Raw genomic sequence first — 18361 nt, 5'->3', positions numbered from 1 at the left:
TGACCCCATGAATTCAAAGACTGTTTTCAAGTTCCACATGTTTGTACTTTTTGTTTGTTTCTATTTTTACTGGTTTCTATTTTTATTGCTTGTTCAGAAAATGTAGCCTGGAAAGATCTCTTAGTCAGGCTTATTAATCATATTAACTGTTTATAGCTGCGCAAGTTATGCATTGCCCAACGGTGAGGAAATCACTTACGCTGCAGTCATCATGGATTTGAATAGTTATCACAATAATTTCCTGGCACAGAGCTGTAAAGTCTCCTAAGAAAGGGGCGCTTTTTTTAAAAAAAATGCACAAATGTGTGGGACTTCCCTGGCAGACCAGTGGTTAAGACTCCGTGCTTCCACTGCAGGGGGCACAGGTTCGGTCCCTGGTCAGGGAACTAAGATCCAGCATGCCACACGGTGTGGCCAAAAATAAAAAATAAAATAAAAAATAAATTAATTAAATTAAAAACGCGCAATTTGTAATATGGGCTAGTAGAGGGGCTCTATATTAAGATCTGTATCTTTTTTTCCTCTACTTAATGTGTCATACATAGCCTGAGAGAGGATAAGTCTCCTTTGTCACTCTTGTGCTTCTATAAATTTAGCTCAGATTTTTCCTGTCATATATTTTGGGGTTCTGTTTATCAGTTGCCATTCTACTATTTTTAAAATAAATTTATTTATTTTTGGCTGTGTTGGGTTTTTGTTGCCACGTGCGGGCTTTCTCTAAGTTGCGGCGAGCGGGGTCTACTCTTCACTGCAGTGCACAGGTTTCTCATTGCGGTGGCTTCTCCTGTTGCGGAGCACGGGCTCTAGGCGCACAGGCTTCAGTAGTTGTGGCTCGCGGGCTCTAGAGCACAGGCTCAGTAGCTGTGGTTCACAGGCTTAGTTGCTCCGCAGCATGTGGGATCTTCCTGGACCAGGGCTCGAACTGGTGTCCCGTGTTGGCAGGCAGATTCTTAACCAATGCGCCACGAGGGAAGCCCTGCCATTCTACTACTGAAAATAAAAATTTTAAATATGAAAATAAATGTAAAAAAACTGCCTTTAAAATAGCAATTGTGAAGTGAACCAGAATAACCACTTTGGAAGAACACAGTATGTGTGTGTAGAGGTAGGTACGGAAACTCTGTATTGCAGAGGAGTGGGGAAAGGAGAGACGAGGCAATAAGTTGTAACATGTATGAAAAAACATAATTGGATTGCTACTTCACAATATGCACAACTTCAAGGTAGATTAAAGATTATAAACCTTTGAGACAACAGAGAAAAATATCTTTATGGCCCCAGGCAGGGAAGAATTTCTTAAAGAACACAGAAAAGGTACAAACCATATAAGAAAAGACTGACAAATTCAGGTGTGTTAAAATTAAGAAATTCTGCTATTCATCAAAAGACAACATCCAGAGAATGAAAAGATATACCACCAAACAGAGGAAGATATGTGCCACATGTCAGTATCCAGAATACATAATCTCTAAAATGATTAAGAAAAAATCCACTAGAAACTGAAAAGGCTTGAACAGGCAATTCACAGAAGAAGAAACAAAAGCCAATAAAAATATGAATGATGTAATACTCATCAGCAATCATGGAATATAAATGATAACCACAATGACATAGTTTTATATCCATCAGATAGGCAAGAATTGAAAAATCAGACAAAATCAAATTTTGACAAGGATGTGACATTACTTGAGCTGTCTTATATGCTAATGGTGGGAATATAAATTAACACAACTGCTTTGGAAACAAGTTGCCCTCCTCTAATGAATGAGGATGTACATACCCTGTGAACCAATAATTCTACTACTGGACATGTATCCTTAAGAAACATAAACAACTTCACCAGGACACATACGGGACAATCCGTAGCAGTGTCTGTGATACAAATAGCTATAAGCAATCCAAATGTCTCTGAATCAGACAGAAAATGGATAAATAAATCATGAAATATTCATATAATAGGATACTATATAACCATGAAAATAAGCATAGCAGTGAAAGTAAATTACATCTAAATACATCAACATGGAACACAATTTGGGCAAAAGAAAGCAAATAGGAGAAGGACACAAATAACATGATTCCATTTATATAATATTTAAAATCTTCACACTATACTGATGAGGGATCCTTATGTGGTAAAATTATACTACTGAGCCCACGTGCTGCAACTACTGAAGCCCACATGCCTAAAGCCCGTGCTCCGCAGCAAGAGAAGCCACTGCAATGAGAATCCCACGCACTGCAACGAAGAGTAGCCCCCGCTTGCTGCAACTAGAGAAAGCCCGCGCACAGCAACAAAGATCCAATGCAGCCAAAATAAAGAAAAAATTAATATATAAAAATAAATTAATTTTAAAAAGAAAGAAAATAGTAACACAAAATTTTTGCTAGTGATTACCTTATAAGGTGGGAAACAAAGAAAGAGGTCAGGTTGGGGAAGGTTACAACGTGACTGATCCATTTCTTGAATCAAATACCCTAAACATATTTACATGGCAAATATGTAACATTCTTCTGTATGTAAAGCATTTAATTAATTAATTTATTCATTCATTCTTTCATTTTTGGCTGCATTGGGTCTTCATTGCTGAGCGCAGGCTTTCTCTAGTTGCGGTGAGCGGGGGCTACTCTTCGTTGTGGTGTGTGGGCTTCTCATTGCAGTGGCTTCTCTTGTCGCGGAGCACGGGCTCTAGGTGCACAGGCTTTAGTAGTTGTGGCACGTGGGCTCAGTAGTTGTGGCTCACGGGCTCTAGAGCACAGGCTCAGTAGTTGTGGCGCACGGGTTTAGTTGCTCCATGGCATGTGGGATCTTCCCGGACCAGGGCTTGAACCCATGTCCCCTGCATTGGCAGGCGGATTCTTAACCACTGCGCCACCAGGGAAGCCCAATGTGCATTTTTATGATCAAGTATTTCAAAGACAAAGAAATTTTCCTACCGCCTCAAAACCTAAGGTTCTGGTGGTCAAGATTCCTGGAATTAGGGAAATATGAGAAAAATATTAATTTAGTATTAAAATAAATTTGGTACTTATAAAATAATGAACAGATATTATTGGGTATCTACCACACACAAGGTGAAGGAGCTTCAGTAAGCTCCTTTGTATCCTTCCCATATGGAAGGTGCTGGGCCTGATTCCTTCCAAGGGGACATGTTGGGAAAAGGCTATTTGAAGTTAGGGCTTTAAGTTCTAATGTTAGTTCAGTCAGTGTGTCAGTTAGTGCACAGTCATTAAGAATTTGAACTCTGGAGCCCACTATCTGGCCCCACCTGGGGATCTACCACTCACTGACTGAATCTAGGTGGCTTGACCTCTCTGGGCCTCTGGTACCCCCAGGGATAAAGGAACCTGACATGTTGAGATCGTGGAACAGTGCGTAGCACACAATAAGCAACATGAGGCTGTGATTCTGGTTGTTGTTGCTAGGATTCTTTCCCAAAGGTCTGGTTTTTGCCCAACTTTCAATTTTCTACAAATGGGTCCATGCTAGGCTCTAAGTTTAACCCATTTAAAATACCTGGTTCTTGGGACTTCCCTGGTGGTCCAGGGGTTAAGAATCCGCCTCCCAATGCAGGGGATGCAGGTTTGATCCTTAGTTGGGGAACTAAGATCCCACATGCCACGGGACAACTAAGCCCATGTGCCACAACTACTGAGCTTGTGCGCTCTGGAGCCCTCACACCACAACTAGAGAGAGGCCCATGCGCTGCAACAAAGAGCCTGCACGCCACAACGAAAGATCCTGCATGCCGTGAGGAAGTTCTGTGTGCCGCAACTGAGACCCGATACAGCAAAATAAAATAAAATAAAATAAAATAAAATAGTTGGTTCTTCAGTGGCTTTTCTAAAATAGCACAATGAACAACTGGTACAATTAAAAATAAATTCTAATATTCTCAATTCACAATCTATATTCTAAATTTGCTGCCAAAGTGAAAATAAGTCTGGCAATAAATTAAAAATTTCCCCATAAAGCAGCAGCAACACTGAAGCTATATTTTCTTACACTCCTATTACCATTTTTGAAATGTAACAATATACATATATTTTTATTCTCAATATTTTAAACATGTAAAATGAAGAGGGTTTGACTTAGATTTCATTTACCATATCCTATTTGTAAAAGTTTACCTAATTCATTACACTGATCTGAATGCAGATGCTGGATTGTAATTAATAGTCAGGACTCTAGGTATTTTTTAATCTCCTCTTTGATTCCTTCAGTGATCCACTGGTCTAGTGATCCATATTGTTTAGCCTCCACGTGTTTGTGTTTTTCGCAGCTCTTTTTCTTGTGGTTGATTTCTAGTCTCACAGTGTAGTCAGAAAAGACACTTGATAGATTTACAGCTTCTTAAATTTGCCAAGGCTTGTTTTGTGGCCTAGCATGTGATCTATCCTGGAGAACGTTCCATGTATACTTGAAGAAAATGTGTATTCTGCTGCTTTCAGATGGAATGCTCTAAAGAATCAATTATCGTTAAAATGTCCATACTAATGAAGGCAATTTACAGATTCAATGCAATCTCTATTAAAATACCAATGGCATTTTTCACAGAACTAGAACAAATAATTTTATTTGTATGGAGGGGCTTCCCTGGTGGCACAGTGGTTGAGAATCCGCCTGCCAATGCAGGGGACACGGGTTCGAGCCCTGGTCTGGGAAGATCCCACATGCCGCGGAGCAACTAGGCCCGTGAGCCACAATTACTGAGCCTGCGCGTCTGGAGCCTGTGCTCCACAACAAGAGAGGCCGCGATAGTGAGAGGCCCGCGCACCGCGATGAAGAGTGGCCCACACTTGCCGCAACTAGAGAAAGCCAGCGCGCAGCAACAAAAGACCCAACTCAGCCAAAAATAAATAGATAAATAAATAAAATTTAAAAAAAAAAAAACAACAAGAACATGTTTTCAAAAAAAAAAGAAAGAAAATTTGTATGGAAACACAAAAGACCCCAAATAACCAAAACAATCTTGAGAAAGAAGAACAGAGATGGAGGAATCACACTCCCTGACTTCAGACTATACTACAAAGCTACAGTAGTCAACGCAGTATGGTACTGGCACAAAAACAGACACATAGATAAATGGAACAAGAGACAGAGCCCAGAAACAAACCCACACACTTATGGTCAATTAATGTATGACAAGGGGGGCAAGAATATACAATGAAGAAAAGACAGTCTCTTCAATAAGTGGTGTTGGGAAAACTGGACAGCTACATGTAAAAGAATGAAATTAGAACATTCTCTAACACTATATACAAAAATAAACTCAAAATGGATTAAAGACCTAAATGTAAGACTGGATACTATAAAACTCCTGGAGAAAAATATAGGCAGAACACTCTTTGACATAAATTGCAGCAATATTTTTTTGGATCCATCTCCTAAAGTAAAGGAAATAAAAGCAAAAATAAACAAATGGGACCTAATTAAACTTAAAAGCTTTTGCACAGCAAAGGCAACCACTGACAAAATGAAAAGGCAACCTACTGAATGGGAGAAAATATTTTCAAATGATATGATTGATAAGGAATTAGTATCCAACATATATGAAAGAAGCAGACTCCCAGATACAGAGAACAAACTAGTGGTTACCAGTGGGGAGAGGGAAGTGGGAAGGGGCAATATAGGGGTAGGGGAGTAAGAGAAACAAACTATTAGGTAATAAGCTGCAAGGATATACTGTACAACACAGGGAATATAACCAATATTTCATAATAACTATAAATGGAGTATAACCTTTAAAAACTGTGAATCACCACTATATTGTACACCTGTAACTTATATAACATTGTACAACTATACTTCAATTTTTACAATTTTTTAAAAAAGGATTCTAACAACTACTTTTGTTAATGGCCTGAGCTGTTTAGTCTCCTACAAGTCAATACGGAAAGAGGAAGGTATTAAGAGAGGAAAAGATGAACAGCGCTCATCAATGAAAAAGATCCCAACAATGATTTGTGCTTCACCAGATGGGCAAGGAGAAGGAAAGAAGTCCAGAAATTGGGTCAGGAAGAGTTCGAGAGAGGGGGGAGATATTCGGCAGCTGTAGTGGCAGCAGTCTATAAGACTTGAAACACTGGAGGAGGGGGTCACCTTTAAAACAGGTTACCTTTAGAAAAAGAAGAGAAATTAAGAATTTTTTTAAAACTACACAGATGATTCTACTGCACAACAAGGGTTAAAAAAGACTGCCCTAAGGAGGCTGAAGCAAAAGTACCCCAAATAACTCAGTGGTGGTAACAGTAAGAGTAAATTACATTGTAGACCATAAGAAAAGCATGAACGGGCTCTCTCTGCTTCCAAATATACAGTTCCCTGGCTTGTCCCACAACTAAGATTCCCTGGGATGCCAAAAAAAGGTCACTGCTATTACAGAGCTCTAACCATTAACAGTGGCTCCAAAATAAACACCAACTTTAAAAAGCAACCAGACCTGAGTGGGTGTAAGTAAAATTTCCCACAAAGACCCTGATAAAAGGAATCTATAGTCAATAATACTCCGATAATCATTCAGCAATCTGCTGTATATACTTTTTTTCTTTTTCTTTTGGCCGCAGTGCACGGCTATGTCGGATCTTAGTTCCCCGACCAGGGATCAAACCCGTGCCCCCTGCGGTGGAAGCGTGGAGTCCTAACCACTGGACCTCCAGGGAATTCCCGTATTTTGCACATACTTGAATTTATGCACATATTTGAATTTAAAATCATTCTTTTTTTTTTTTCTCAGTAATTTTGATTAATTTTTTTTGAACACAGGGATTTCCGTTTCTCTCTTACTAAAAGTCTGGACTTAAGAATGGTGCTTGAATGTTACTCAAAAATTGCTTGATGAGTCAGCAGGACCAACTAAAGGGTGGTTTCTCCAATGAGGTGCCTTGTCCCTACCTTGTCGGATATTTTAATTGGATGAAAACATCCTTGTCCAATGTATACAGCACCAAACTAGAAGTGATAGCTAATACAAAAGACTCATTTTTCAAAAATACCCTAAACAGACTGGAATTATGGTAGGAAACCATTTAAATGGTCTTCAGCAAGAATGAAATAAATTCAATTAAGAAAAAAATCAATTACAGATATGGAATAAACTAGCCCTGTGTTGAGGGCAAGTCCTGTAGCTGGCCCAAGAGGCTGAGTATTTACTCTGGAGAAAAGACCAAGAAGACCCAAGATAGATGGTTATGTTGGATTGGTAGAGTTTTTTTTTGTGGATTGGTAGATTTAACCTCCAAAGCGCCAAGTGAAAGAATAGAGAACAGTATTGTACATGTTTCTAGAAGACAGATGCTAATGTAAACTATGAAAGAAAAAAACCTGTTTAGGGACTTCCCTGGTGGCGCAGTTGTTAAGAACCCACCTGCCAATGCAGGGGACACAGGTTCGATTCCTGGTCCGGGAGGATCCCACACGCTGCGGAGCAACTAAGCCCGTGCGCCACAACTACTGAGCCTGCGCTCTAGAGACCACCAGCCACAACTACTGAAGCCCGCGCGCCTAGAGCCCGTGCTCCGCAACAAGAGAAGCCATCGCAGTGAGAAGCCCGTGCACCACAACTAAGAATAGCCCCTGCTCGCCACAACTAGAGAAAGCCCGTGTGCAGCAATGAAGACCCAACACAGCCATAAATAAATAAATTAATTAAGAAAAAAAAAAACCTGTTTAATAACTAGAGTCGTCCAACACTGGAACAAGATGGCATAGGAAGGAGTGTGCCTCCATCCTTATACATGTTTAAAGCTGGCTAACCAGCTATCGTAAACACGTATTTTTAAAAATCAATTATTTCATTACATTCACACATTTGTTTTTGACTAATGGTTCCAGTTTAAGAAAAAGAGATTACTGTTTAAACTGATTATGTCACAGTATGGTGACAATGAAAGTTTCTGCCACCGAGAAGACTGAGTATTTCTAAGATAACAAAATCTTAGTCAGAAGAACCCAGGGGAAAGCTAGGGGATTACTGAAAAGTTTATCACACAGAGATGACTGTTCCTTAAAGAGCCGGGGCATTCAAGGCTCCCAGTTTGGCCTGATGTAACCGCCAGCTCAGGGCCTTGCACTGCCCTGCACACTCGCAGGCCTTGGCAGCCCACTGCTGCTGCAGGTGCTGCTCCTCAAGCCGTGTGTGCAATCCTCCCAGGAACACTTAGTGAGGACCTCCACGTCAACGCTGCAAGGAGGACTGCAAAGGTCTTTCCATTCTTTATTACTTGGTAAAAAACATTTAGATCCTAAAGGCCTAAGTAAACTTTTACTGCAAACCACATGGGTGCACCCAGAGTCTGTTGTACTTATCTGACTCTTCTTATCACAACGCTTGGTTCAGGAGAACAAGAATGTTTCTTAAATGAATTATTAAGAGGGCACCCCTACTTTTCACTTGAAATCTACACATTCCTCGCATACTATCTCCTCACCCTGTGTTTTTGGTTTTTTAAAAAATTTATTTATTTTTGGCTGCATTGGGTCTTCGTTGTTGCGCAGGCGGGCTTTCTCTAGTTGTGGTGAGCAGGGACTACTCTTCATTGCGGTGCACGGGCTTCTCACTGCAGTGTCTTCTCTTGTTGCAGAGCACGGGCTCTAGGCATGCAGGCTTCAGTAGTTGTGGCATGCGGGCTCAGAAGTTGTGGCTCGTGGGCTCTAGAGCGCAGGCTCAGTAGTTGTGGCGCACGGGCTTAGTTGCTCCGCGGCATGTGGGATCTTCCCAGACCAGGGCTTGAACCCGTGTCCCCTGCATTGGCAGGCGGATTCTTAACCACTGTGCCACCAGGGAAGTCCCCACCCTGTGTTTTAAAATGTAGGTTCTATTATTATTCAGGTATGGTGGTTTGTTACTTATAGTTCCCAAAAGAAGGGGGCACACAGCGCCATGCAGGGCCATGTGAGGAAGCACCAGGATGGGTTAGAAGGCCGATGGAGCAAGGGGAAAGCACAAGGAAGAGTTTTTATTCTGGTTTCCACAGGAAGGGTAAGTCCAGGCAGGGTAAAAGCAGGCTGAGGACTGGTTCATTGGAATAATTTCAGCAGGTTCTTGGGTATAAGTACGGTCTCTAGGTGTCTGATACTGGCTCTGCAATGATTAGGGCAGAGAAATATTGCCTCTTGGAGTTTAAGAGCCAGACAGGGGAGGTGGTTCAGAGTATGGGCTCTGCACTGGTTAGTCTGCATCTGAACAGTGTACTCACAGGGGAGTAGCTTACTATTTCCAGGAACTAGCTAGCCCTGGGGAGTAGTCTATCTCAGGTCAGCAAGGCCCCAGATGCCAGAGCAGCAAGAATACAAAAAATAAGAAAATACAGTTAATACATCTTGCTTTATTTTTCTTCATGGCACTGACATGACATTATATCATATATCTGTTTATTGCTGCTCTCCCACTATGATATCAATTCCATGAAAGTAGGAACTTCATTTGGTTCAATGTTGTACCCTCAGTGCTTAGAACAGTGCCTGGCACACAGCAGGTATTTACTAATAAGTGTTTGTTAAGTGAAGGAGTGAATAAACAAATTTGCATAAAAATATGACTTACGCAAAGTTTGGAAGGGGAGGTGGGGTACAAGGCCTACTTCTCTTTCATACTTGAAATATTGGGTTCGCCAAAAGGTTCGCTTAGTTTTTTCTGTAAGATGGCTCTAGTAGCACTTAGTTGTCTTTAACTTCATTTGAAACAATTTTGTTAGATTGTGTGTGACAGCTGTCATATCAGAGTGCATTTAAAAAAAGGCTTAACAAAATTGGTGAATTTTTGTGTAGCCATTTTAATATTGAAGATGTAAGAAAAAAAGCAACATTTTTGGCATATTATGCTTTATTATTTCAAGAAAGGTAAAAACTCAACTGAAATGCAAAAACAGATTTGCTCAGTGTATGGAGAAGGTGCTGTGACTGAACATGTCAAAAGCGGTTTGTGAAGTTTCGTGCTGGAGATTTCTCGCTGGACAATGCTCCACGGTTGGGTAGACCAGTTGAAGTTGATAGTGATCAAATCGAGACATTAATTGAGAACAATCAACGTTATACCATGTGCGAGATAGCTGACATACTCAAAATATCCAAATCAAGCATTGAAAATCATTTGCAACAGCTTGGTTATGTTCATCGCTTTGATGTATGGGTTCCATGTAAGTTAAGCGAAAAAGACATTCTTGACCGTATTTCCTCATGCGATTCTCTACTGAAACATAATGAAAACGTTCCGTTTTTAAAACAAATTGTGACGGGCGATGAAAAGTGGATACTGTACAATAATGTGGAACAGAAGAGATCGTGGGGCAAGCGAAATGAACCACCACCAACCACACCAAAGGCCGGTCTTCATCCAAAGAAGGTGATGTTCTGTATATGGTGGGATTGGAAGGGAGTCCTCTATTAAGAGCTCCTTCCGGAAAACCAAATGATTAATTCCAACAAGTACTGCTCCCAATTAGACCAGCTGAAAGCAGCACTTGACAAAAAGCGTTCAGAATTAGTCAACAGAGAACGCATAATCTTCCATCAGGATACTGCAAGACCGCATGTTTTTTTGATGACCAGGCAAAAACTGTTACAGCTTGGCTGGGAAGTTCTGATTCATCCGCCGTATTCACCAGACATTGCAACTTCAGATTTCCATTTATTTCGGTCTTTACAAAATTCTCTTAATGGAAAAAATGTCAATTCCCTGGGAGACTGTAAAAGGCACCTGGAACAGTTCTTTGCTCAAAAAGATAAAAAGTTTTGGGAAGATGGAATTACGAAGTTGCCTGAAAAATGGCAGAAGGTAGTGGAACAAAAGGGTGAATACATTATTCAATAAAGTTCTTCGTGAAAATGAAAAATGTGTCTTTTATTTTTACTTTAAAATGAAGGCACGGGCTTCCCTGGTGGCACGGTGGTTGAGAATCTGCCTGCCAATGCAGGGGACACGGGTTTGAGCCCTGGTCCGGGAAGATCCCACATGCTGCGGAGCAACTAAGCCCGTGCACCACAACTACTGAGCCTGCGCTCTAGAGCCTGTGAGCCACATCTACTGAGCCTGTGTGCCACAACTACTGAAGCCTGTGTGCCTAGAGCACACGCTCTGCAACAAGAGAAGCCACCGCAATGAGAAGACTGCGCACTGCAATGAAGAGTAGCCCCCTTTCGCTGCAGCTAGAGAAAGACCGTGCAGCTACGAAGACCCAGCACAGCCAAAAATAAATAAATGAAAATAAATAAATTAAAAAAACAAAAAACAAAAAACCTGAAGGCACTTTTTGGCCAACCCAATATTTCCTCAACCTTGAAACTATTTACTAACTTCTTCATAGCTACTACAAAGAAAGCCTCAGGTTAGTTCCCATCTCAGTTAGGGAAATTTAATTACAGGAGGGGGGCATAATGAAGTGGAAATAGTCCACGCTTTGGAGTCAGACTAAGATTTACATCTTTGCTCCATCACTTACGAACTGGAGAGTCTGACTATATCAACTTCTCAGAGTCTGTCTCCTCAATGGAAAATCAAGATGGTAGTAATACTCACCTAACAGAGTATGAAGGTGAAAAGATATCTATCAGACTAGCTACTGTGAGAAAGCCTATATGTGTAAGAACATGGGAAGCACATGCTCTAGTATCTAATGACAATGAATTTCTATCCAACTAATAAACCTGGGACATTGCTTACCGCAAATGCTCTATTGTCTAAACTGTGGTAAACATGTTTTCATTTAGAGTTCATTAATGCTCGACTCAATGATGACTACACCTATCATAAAATGACTGCCCGAGCATCTATCACTTATTGGTTAGGGGACTTTGGGCAGATTACTTTATCTCCCTGGCCTCTCTTTCCTGAATAACAGAACTTACCTCATGAAGTTGTCCCACACTGTGATATCTGGAGATGGGGCATTTGGGAATTAAGTTGGTTTAGATAAGGTCATGAGGGTGGGTCCTTATGATGGGATTAGTACCCTTATAAGTAGAGACATCAAACAGCATGCTCATGTACCTTCCCCCTACTTTGCCATGAAGACACAGTGAGATGGCAGCCCTCTGTAAGCCAAAAAGAGAGCTCGCACCAGAACCCAACCATGCTGGCAACCCTGATTTTGGACTTCTACAGCCTCTACAACTGTGTAAAATAAATGTCTGTTGTTTAAGACACCCAGTCTACAGAATTTTGTTATAGCAGCTCGAGCAAACTAATACAGCACTCACTATATACTACATGAGCAAATATTAGCCGTGATCAGAAGTAGTCTACTGCAAATAAGTCCTATGAGACCTAAGCCACAACCTACCATTCAATTCTTAAGCTTTACTTATTTCCTGTGAGGGTAAAATTTAAAAAACAAACAAAAAATATCTCCTGGGAAAAGAATCTTAAAAAAAAAAGGAGTGGATATATGTATATGTATAACTGATTCACTCTGCTGTACAGCTGAAACTAACACAACATTGTAAATCAACTATACGCCAATAAAAGTTTAAAAAAAGGGGCTTCCCTGGTGGCGCAGTGGTTGAGAATCTGCCTGCCAATGCAGGGGACACGGGTTCAAGCCCTGGTCTGGGAAGATCCCACATGCCGCGGAGCAACTGGGCCCGTGAGCCACAACTACTGAGCCTGCGCGTCTGGAGCCTGTGCTCCGCAACAAGAGAGGCTGCGATAGTGACAGGCCCGCGCACCGCAATGAAGAGTGGCCCCCACTTGCCGCAACTAGAGAAAAGCCCTCGCACAGAAACAAAGACCCAACACAGCCAAAAATAAATAAATAAAAATTAAAAAAAAAAAAAAATCTCCAACTCTCCCTCAAAACCAATATTCAGCAGGACACACAATAACAGCAAACATTCGGTCCTTACCATGTGCTAGGAACTACACTCAGCTAGCTCTTCTACGGGCTTTTATTTTATTATTATTTTTTTAACATCTTTATTGGAGTATAATTGCTTTACAATGGTGTGTTAGTTTCTGCTTTATAACAAAGCGAATCAGCTATACATATACATATATCCCCATATCTCCTCCCTCTTGCATCTCCCTCCCACCCTCCCTATCCCACCCTTCTAGGTGGTCACAAAGCACCAAGCTGATCTCCCTGTGCTAAGGGCTTTTAAATGTTAACTTATTTAATTCTCACCACAGCCCTAGAGGTACTGTTATTATTTCCATTTTACAAACAGGGAAACTAAGATCCAGGAAGGTGACTTGTCACACAGCTAGGTTGGGTTGAAGCCGAGATTTGAATCCATGTAGGCTGGCTTAACTGTGTTCCTAACCATTACTCTATACTCCCTCTTTACGTTAACACACTACTCCAAGATGAGAAAAGAAAATAACTTTAGATGAGTTACACTTAGTGTACTTGCATGTCTTTTCTTTTTTCTTTTATAAATTTTATTTGTTTATTTTTGGCTGCGTTGGGTCTTCGTTGCTGCGCACGGGCTTCTCACTGCGGTGGCTTCTCTTGTTGCAAAGCACAGGCTCTAGGCACGCGGGCTTCAGTAGTTGTGGCTTGCGGGCTTCAGTAGTTGTGGCTCGCTGGCTTCAGTAGTTGTGGCTCACGGGCTCTAGAGCGCAGGCTCAGTAGTTGTGCCACACGGGCTTAGTTGCTCCGCAGCATGTGGGATCTTCCTGGACCAGGGATCGAACCCGTGTCCCCTGCACTGGCAGGTGGGTTCTTAACCGCTGGGCCACCAGGGAAGCCCTACCTGCATGTCTTAATAAAGTCATAACTTGCTTCTTAATGACAGACTTGAATTTAATAAAACAAGATTATCTGTAACCAAATCAAAGCTAAAAATGACTTTGTAAAACCAGGAGGAAGACTAACATTTTTTTCTCTCCTGTTGTTTTCAAAACCATTAAAGGTACACAACATTACAGAGTTCTTTAAAGGCTGACCTAAAAGACATTTATGAACAGAAAATGTCTCAGGGATAGTACTCAGAAATTGAGATGTACAAAAACAATGGAGAAAAATATATCTTACTAGAATCTAACATTTATTCACTCAGTGGCTGGAAAAATTAAAAGGAAAAGTGAAGAACTTGTCAGTGAAAATAACATCAGTTTACTAATATGCAGTCAACTCAGGTTTGCTTAAATGCATTTATCAGATGTACATGATTCAATGTGTAAGCCAGAATATTGTGAACATTTTGAAATGACACTACTTTAACACCTGTGTTCAAACACTGCCTGAACGAGCCAGTCCACATTTTCTGGCAGTGGCAGCACAAAAGATCGCATATTGTTGATGGCAGAATGTTGCTTAATGTAAATGTTAGCTCCTAAGGCCATACACCAAGCTCCAGAGTTTAAAATTACAATATAAAGAGAACTGTTCCTGATGCAGGTGTGATACAACTGTGAGTGGTGCTGAGGAAGAAAACAAGCTGCAAGCACCACTATTCCAAGGACAAAAGATGCCAGGTATACACCACTCTGCTGCCACTTTTCCATGGAAAAGGAACTCAGCGAAAAAGAATGTGAAGGAAATATTTATAGAATGCTTCTAATTTATAAGAATACAAACACATGATTTATGATTTAAAACAACACCTTACAAACTGAAAACATTACACTTATCAAATTATTTAACTTGGACGGATCTGCCTGTAGTATAAATCTTTTGTGGATGGTTCATACTTGAACTATACCAAACAAATCTTGAAAGTCTTATTATTTATATGCCAAAATTAATGCTGATGCAAATCTGCATCACACCATCAAGTTAAACCAACAACCTACCAGGTACTAAATTGATAATGATGTGACAAACAGTAATTTGGAATAATAACAAAAAAGAACAGTGGCAATTAAAAACTATGACCAAAAATAATGAAAAAAAGCAAGCAAGCAAGAAAGAAAAATCACAACCAACTCAAGACAATACTATAATAAAATTCTTCCTAGAAAACTGCTAGAATTCCAGTTATCTGCAAGTACACATGAATAGTGGAAGATCTGTAACATTAGAATACTGAATTAGAATCCTTAGCAAACTTCTCTACCTGCTAATTTTAGTTCTGAATACCAAATTTTAGTAACCCCTAACTTATTAATTAGTACCAAGTCCTTAGATATATGAAGAAATGAGTTTAAGGAAATGGATACAATTTAATCTTCAGAACAAAGGACTGGAATTTTTGGATCCTTCCAGGGCCACCCTGAGAACTCTTAAGGCCCACTATGCCCTGCAGAACCACTTGTTTAAATAACATTTTCAGTGCAAGATAAAATCTGTCTCCCTCTCCACCTTAATCCCACCACCCCACACACACAGAGTTTCAAAATTATGATGATATAAATAGAAAATAATCATTAGAACTAGAACTACATTAGAAATGTACATAGGGCATTACCCTTAAAATATCTTACGCACTGCTTTGTAGTTTACAAAACTCTTTTATATGTATTATTTCATTAATATAATCCATCATGAGAAGATTAAATCTCCATTTAATTAGTTATTTTTATTATTATTTTCAACTGAAGTATAGTTGACATACAATATTACGTTAGTTTCAGGTGTACAACATAGTGATGTGACAATCAAATACATTATGAAATGATCACCATGATAAGTCCAATAACCATCTGTCACCCTACAAAATTATTACAGCATTACTGACTACATTCCTGATGCTGTATATTATATCCCCATGACTTGTTTACTTTATAACTAAAAGTTTGTATCTGTTAATCCCCTTTACCTATTTCACTCAACTCCCCTCGGCAACCAACAGTTTCGCTCTCTGTAAGTCTGTTTCTGTTTTGTTTGTCTATTTGTTTATTTTTTAGATTCCACATATAAATGAGATCATATGGTACCTGTCTTTCTGACTTATTTCACTTAGTGAAATTATCTTCATTTTTAAAGATAAGAAACCCAACATCCAGAAAGTTAAGTGACTTGCTCAAGGTCAAGTTACACATTCAGCTAAGTGGCAGAAGACTTCCTGTTCTTATTTCTAGGTCTCTGTATCCCCCAGCTACCAAAGGCCAAGTCTAGAAATCAAATGAAGTATGTAAAAAGGCTCTGCAAAACCAAAAGGAACTAGAAGGATCTTATTATGAAGATCATTAATCATTCACTGATGCACCAGTGAAATACCTATGACCAGGCCCTACCTGAGCAATTAAATCTCCCCATGGGCCAGTCATCAGGATTTTGAAAAGAGGCCCAGGTGATTTTAACATGCACCGGGTTGAGAACTTCTGATCTACATCAGATAATACAAATGGCAATAGTGCATTAACAAACATGTTTTCAACTATCAGTTTAGTTTTACTTTTATATTTTCCTTTTATATCAATTAATCATCACTCCTTGATTAGACATATTGTGGTAGTTTAATAAAGCCAAAGTGCTGACTTTAGAGATCTCAGTATTAGCTGTAAGAAAGATGTGTAACTCTGCTTAAGACTAATTACATGAAACTATGTTGTTCTGTCTTTTTTAAAACTCTATTCTAGTCAATATTTAGAATATTCAATTTAAAAGTACAGCCTTCAGTTTGTGCTATTAAGAACATTTAAAAATCATTATCTTCAACCGAAGGAAAAAAATCCAACAATACAACATTTAAACCATATTAAATTTAAGTTGCATTCATTTGAGGAAGAGGAAGCTTTACTGTGTACTAAACACAATAAATAAAAATAATAGTAGAGGTAATTAATGGACAAATTAGATGACAATTAGCACTGAAAATCATTAAAAAAAAATACTGGATACTGGACCAATCTTACCTTTTGTAGACTTGTTGGATTCAACTGAGTTTTGTCAATTATTTTTATTGCGACCTAGAAAAAAATTAATATTTATGGATTTTAAGAATTTGGTCATTACAGACTAATTAGTAATAGTTTTGTAAATGCCCAGACATGTAGCACTGTTAAATAGCAAGCAAGTAAACAAACCTCAAAAACCCAAAACTCAACCAGTTACAATTATATTTTACACCTTATAAATATTTTATAATTGACAAGAGAGGCTTCATGCAAATAAGGGTATTTTATAACATTTTAAGTTACCTATAGACACAGGGAAAAAAGGTCTCCCAGAAACCACCTCTTAACCCCTCCCAAAAGGGGAGAGAGATTATACAATGAAAATACTTCTAAAAACATGGCAGTGTAGTAGCAAATCTATTCATTATTTTCTGACAGTTTAATTTTATCTGACTCTGGGATACAAGGGCAGGAACTATAGCTTTTATAGGTTTATACAGCCCAAAATGCTTTCCAGAGTGTCCGGCACAAAGTGGGAGCTGGTTAATTGAGTAAATATACAAACAAATAAGTTGGTGTTGAATCTGAAAACTTTAAAAACATCTTATTTCAATAAAATAGAAAAGCTCTTTAGAGAAGAGGAAGAGGCACTAGCTCTTTGAGAAGGAAAAGGCACTCTTCCTTAAAGAAGGAAAAGACCCTAGCTTCAGATCAATCTACAGGCTAACCAAATGAGTATGTACAGAGGCAACAAATGGGTCACCTGGTAGCCTTTGTTCAAAAAGGGGTGAGGCAGTCTAAAAATAAGCCACTAAGATATAGGAAGAAAGAGCTACAGCTTCTAATTATATGCACTTCTTATCTTAAAAAAAAAAGAAAAAAAAATTAAGTTGTACTAACCCTGCACTGACATCCTCACCTAGTCAGTCTGTCTTTTCTTGCTTAAAAATGAACTATGTGCACTGTGGTAACCTAAACGGGAGGGAAGTCCAAAAGGGAGGGGATATCTGTTATGTGTACGGCTCATTCATTTTGTTGTGCAGTGGAGGCTAACACAACACTGTAAAGCAACCATACTCCAATAAAAATTAATTAAAAGAAAAAAGTGAACTACGGATAACCAGAACTAGGAATTATGGATATCGAGAAGGGGGGATGGGGTGATAGGGGACAGAAGGAAACATAAGTGAAGAGAGAGGCTTTGCTATGAATTAGGGAACATAATTAACCCAGCTTTGCACCTGAGGTCCAGAACAACAAATGATCTCACCCCATGTCAATGAGGCTGTGTTCCTACTATGTGTCCCTCAGAACACAGATCCAATAAGAAGCACCAATGAAGAAAGGGACTATAGTCAAAGTCTGGGGAAAGTGTTCAAAGATTCTTTGTCAACGGTTCTCGCACTTTTTGGTCCCCTTTATATTCTTAAAGATTATGCTGGACTTCCCTGGTGGCGCAGTGGTTAAGAATCCGCCTGCCAATGCAGGGGACATGGGTTCGACCCTGGTCCAGGAAGATCCCACATGCCACGGAGCAACTAAGTCGGTGCACCACAACTACTGAGCCTGAGCTCTAGAGCCTGTGAGCCACAACTACTGAAGCCCATGCGCCTAGAGCCCGTGCTCTGCAACAAGAGAAGCCA

General features: G+C 39.7%; 1 protein-coding gene across 16 annotated transcripts in view; it reads right to left on the bottom strand.

Annotated features, from left to right (window-relative positions):
- The window catches only part of MARK3 (microtubule affinity regulating kinase 3), a 107865-nt gene that overhangs the window by 52936 nt on the left and 36568 nt on the right, over positions 1-18361 (bottom strand). For all 16 annotated transcript variants that reach the window (XM_036841444.1, XM_036841436.1, XM_036841446.1 and 13 more), the window contains one exon: positions 16737-16790. In XM_036841444.1, the coding sequence (XP_036697339.1) occupies positions 16737-16790 (54 nt within the window). Of the gene's footprint in view, positions 1-16736; positions 16791-18361 lie in introns of those variants that run through there.

Source organism: Balaenoptera musculus, chromosome 2 (genome assembly GCF_009873245.2).
Source record: "Balaenoptera musculus isolate JJ_BM4_2016_0621 chromosome 2, mBalMus1.pri.v3, whole genome shotgun sequence".
Classification (NCBI taxonomy): domain Eukaryota; kingdom Metazoa; phylum Chordata; class Mammalia; order Artiodactyla; family Balaenopteridae; genus Balaenoptera; species Balaenoptera musculus.
Note: the sequence above shows the minus strand (reverse complement) of the source record. Positions and strands in the feature narration are given on the sequence as shown.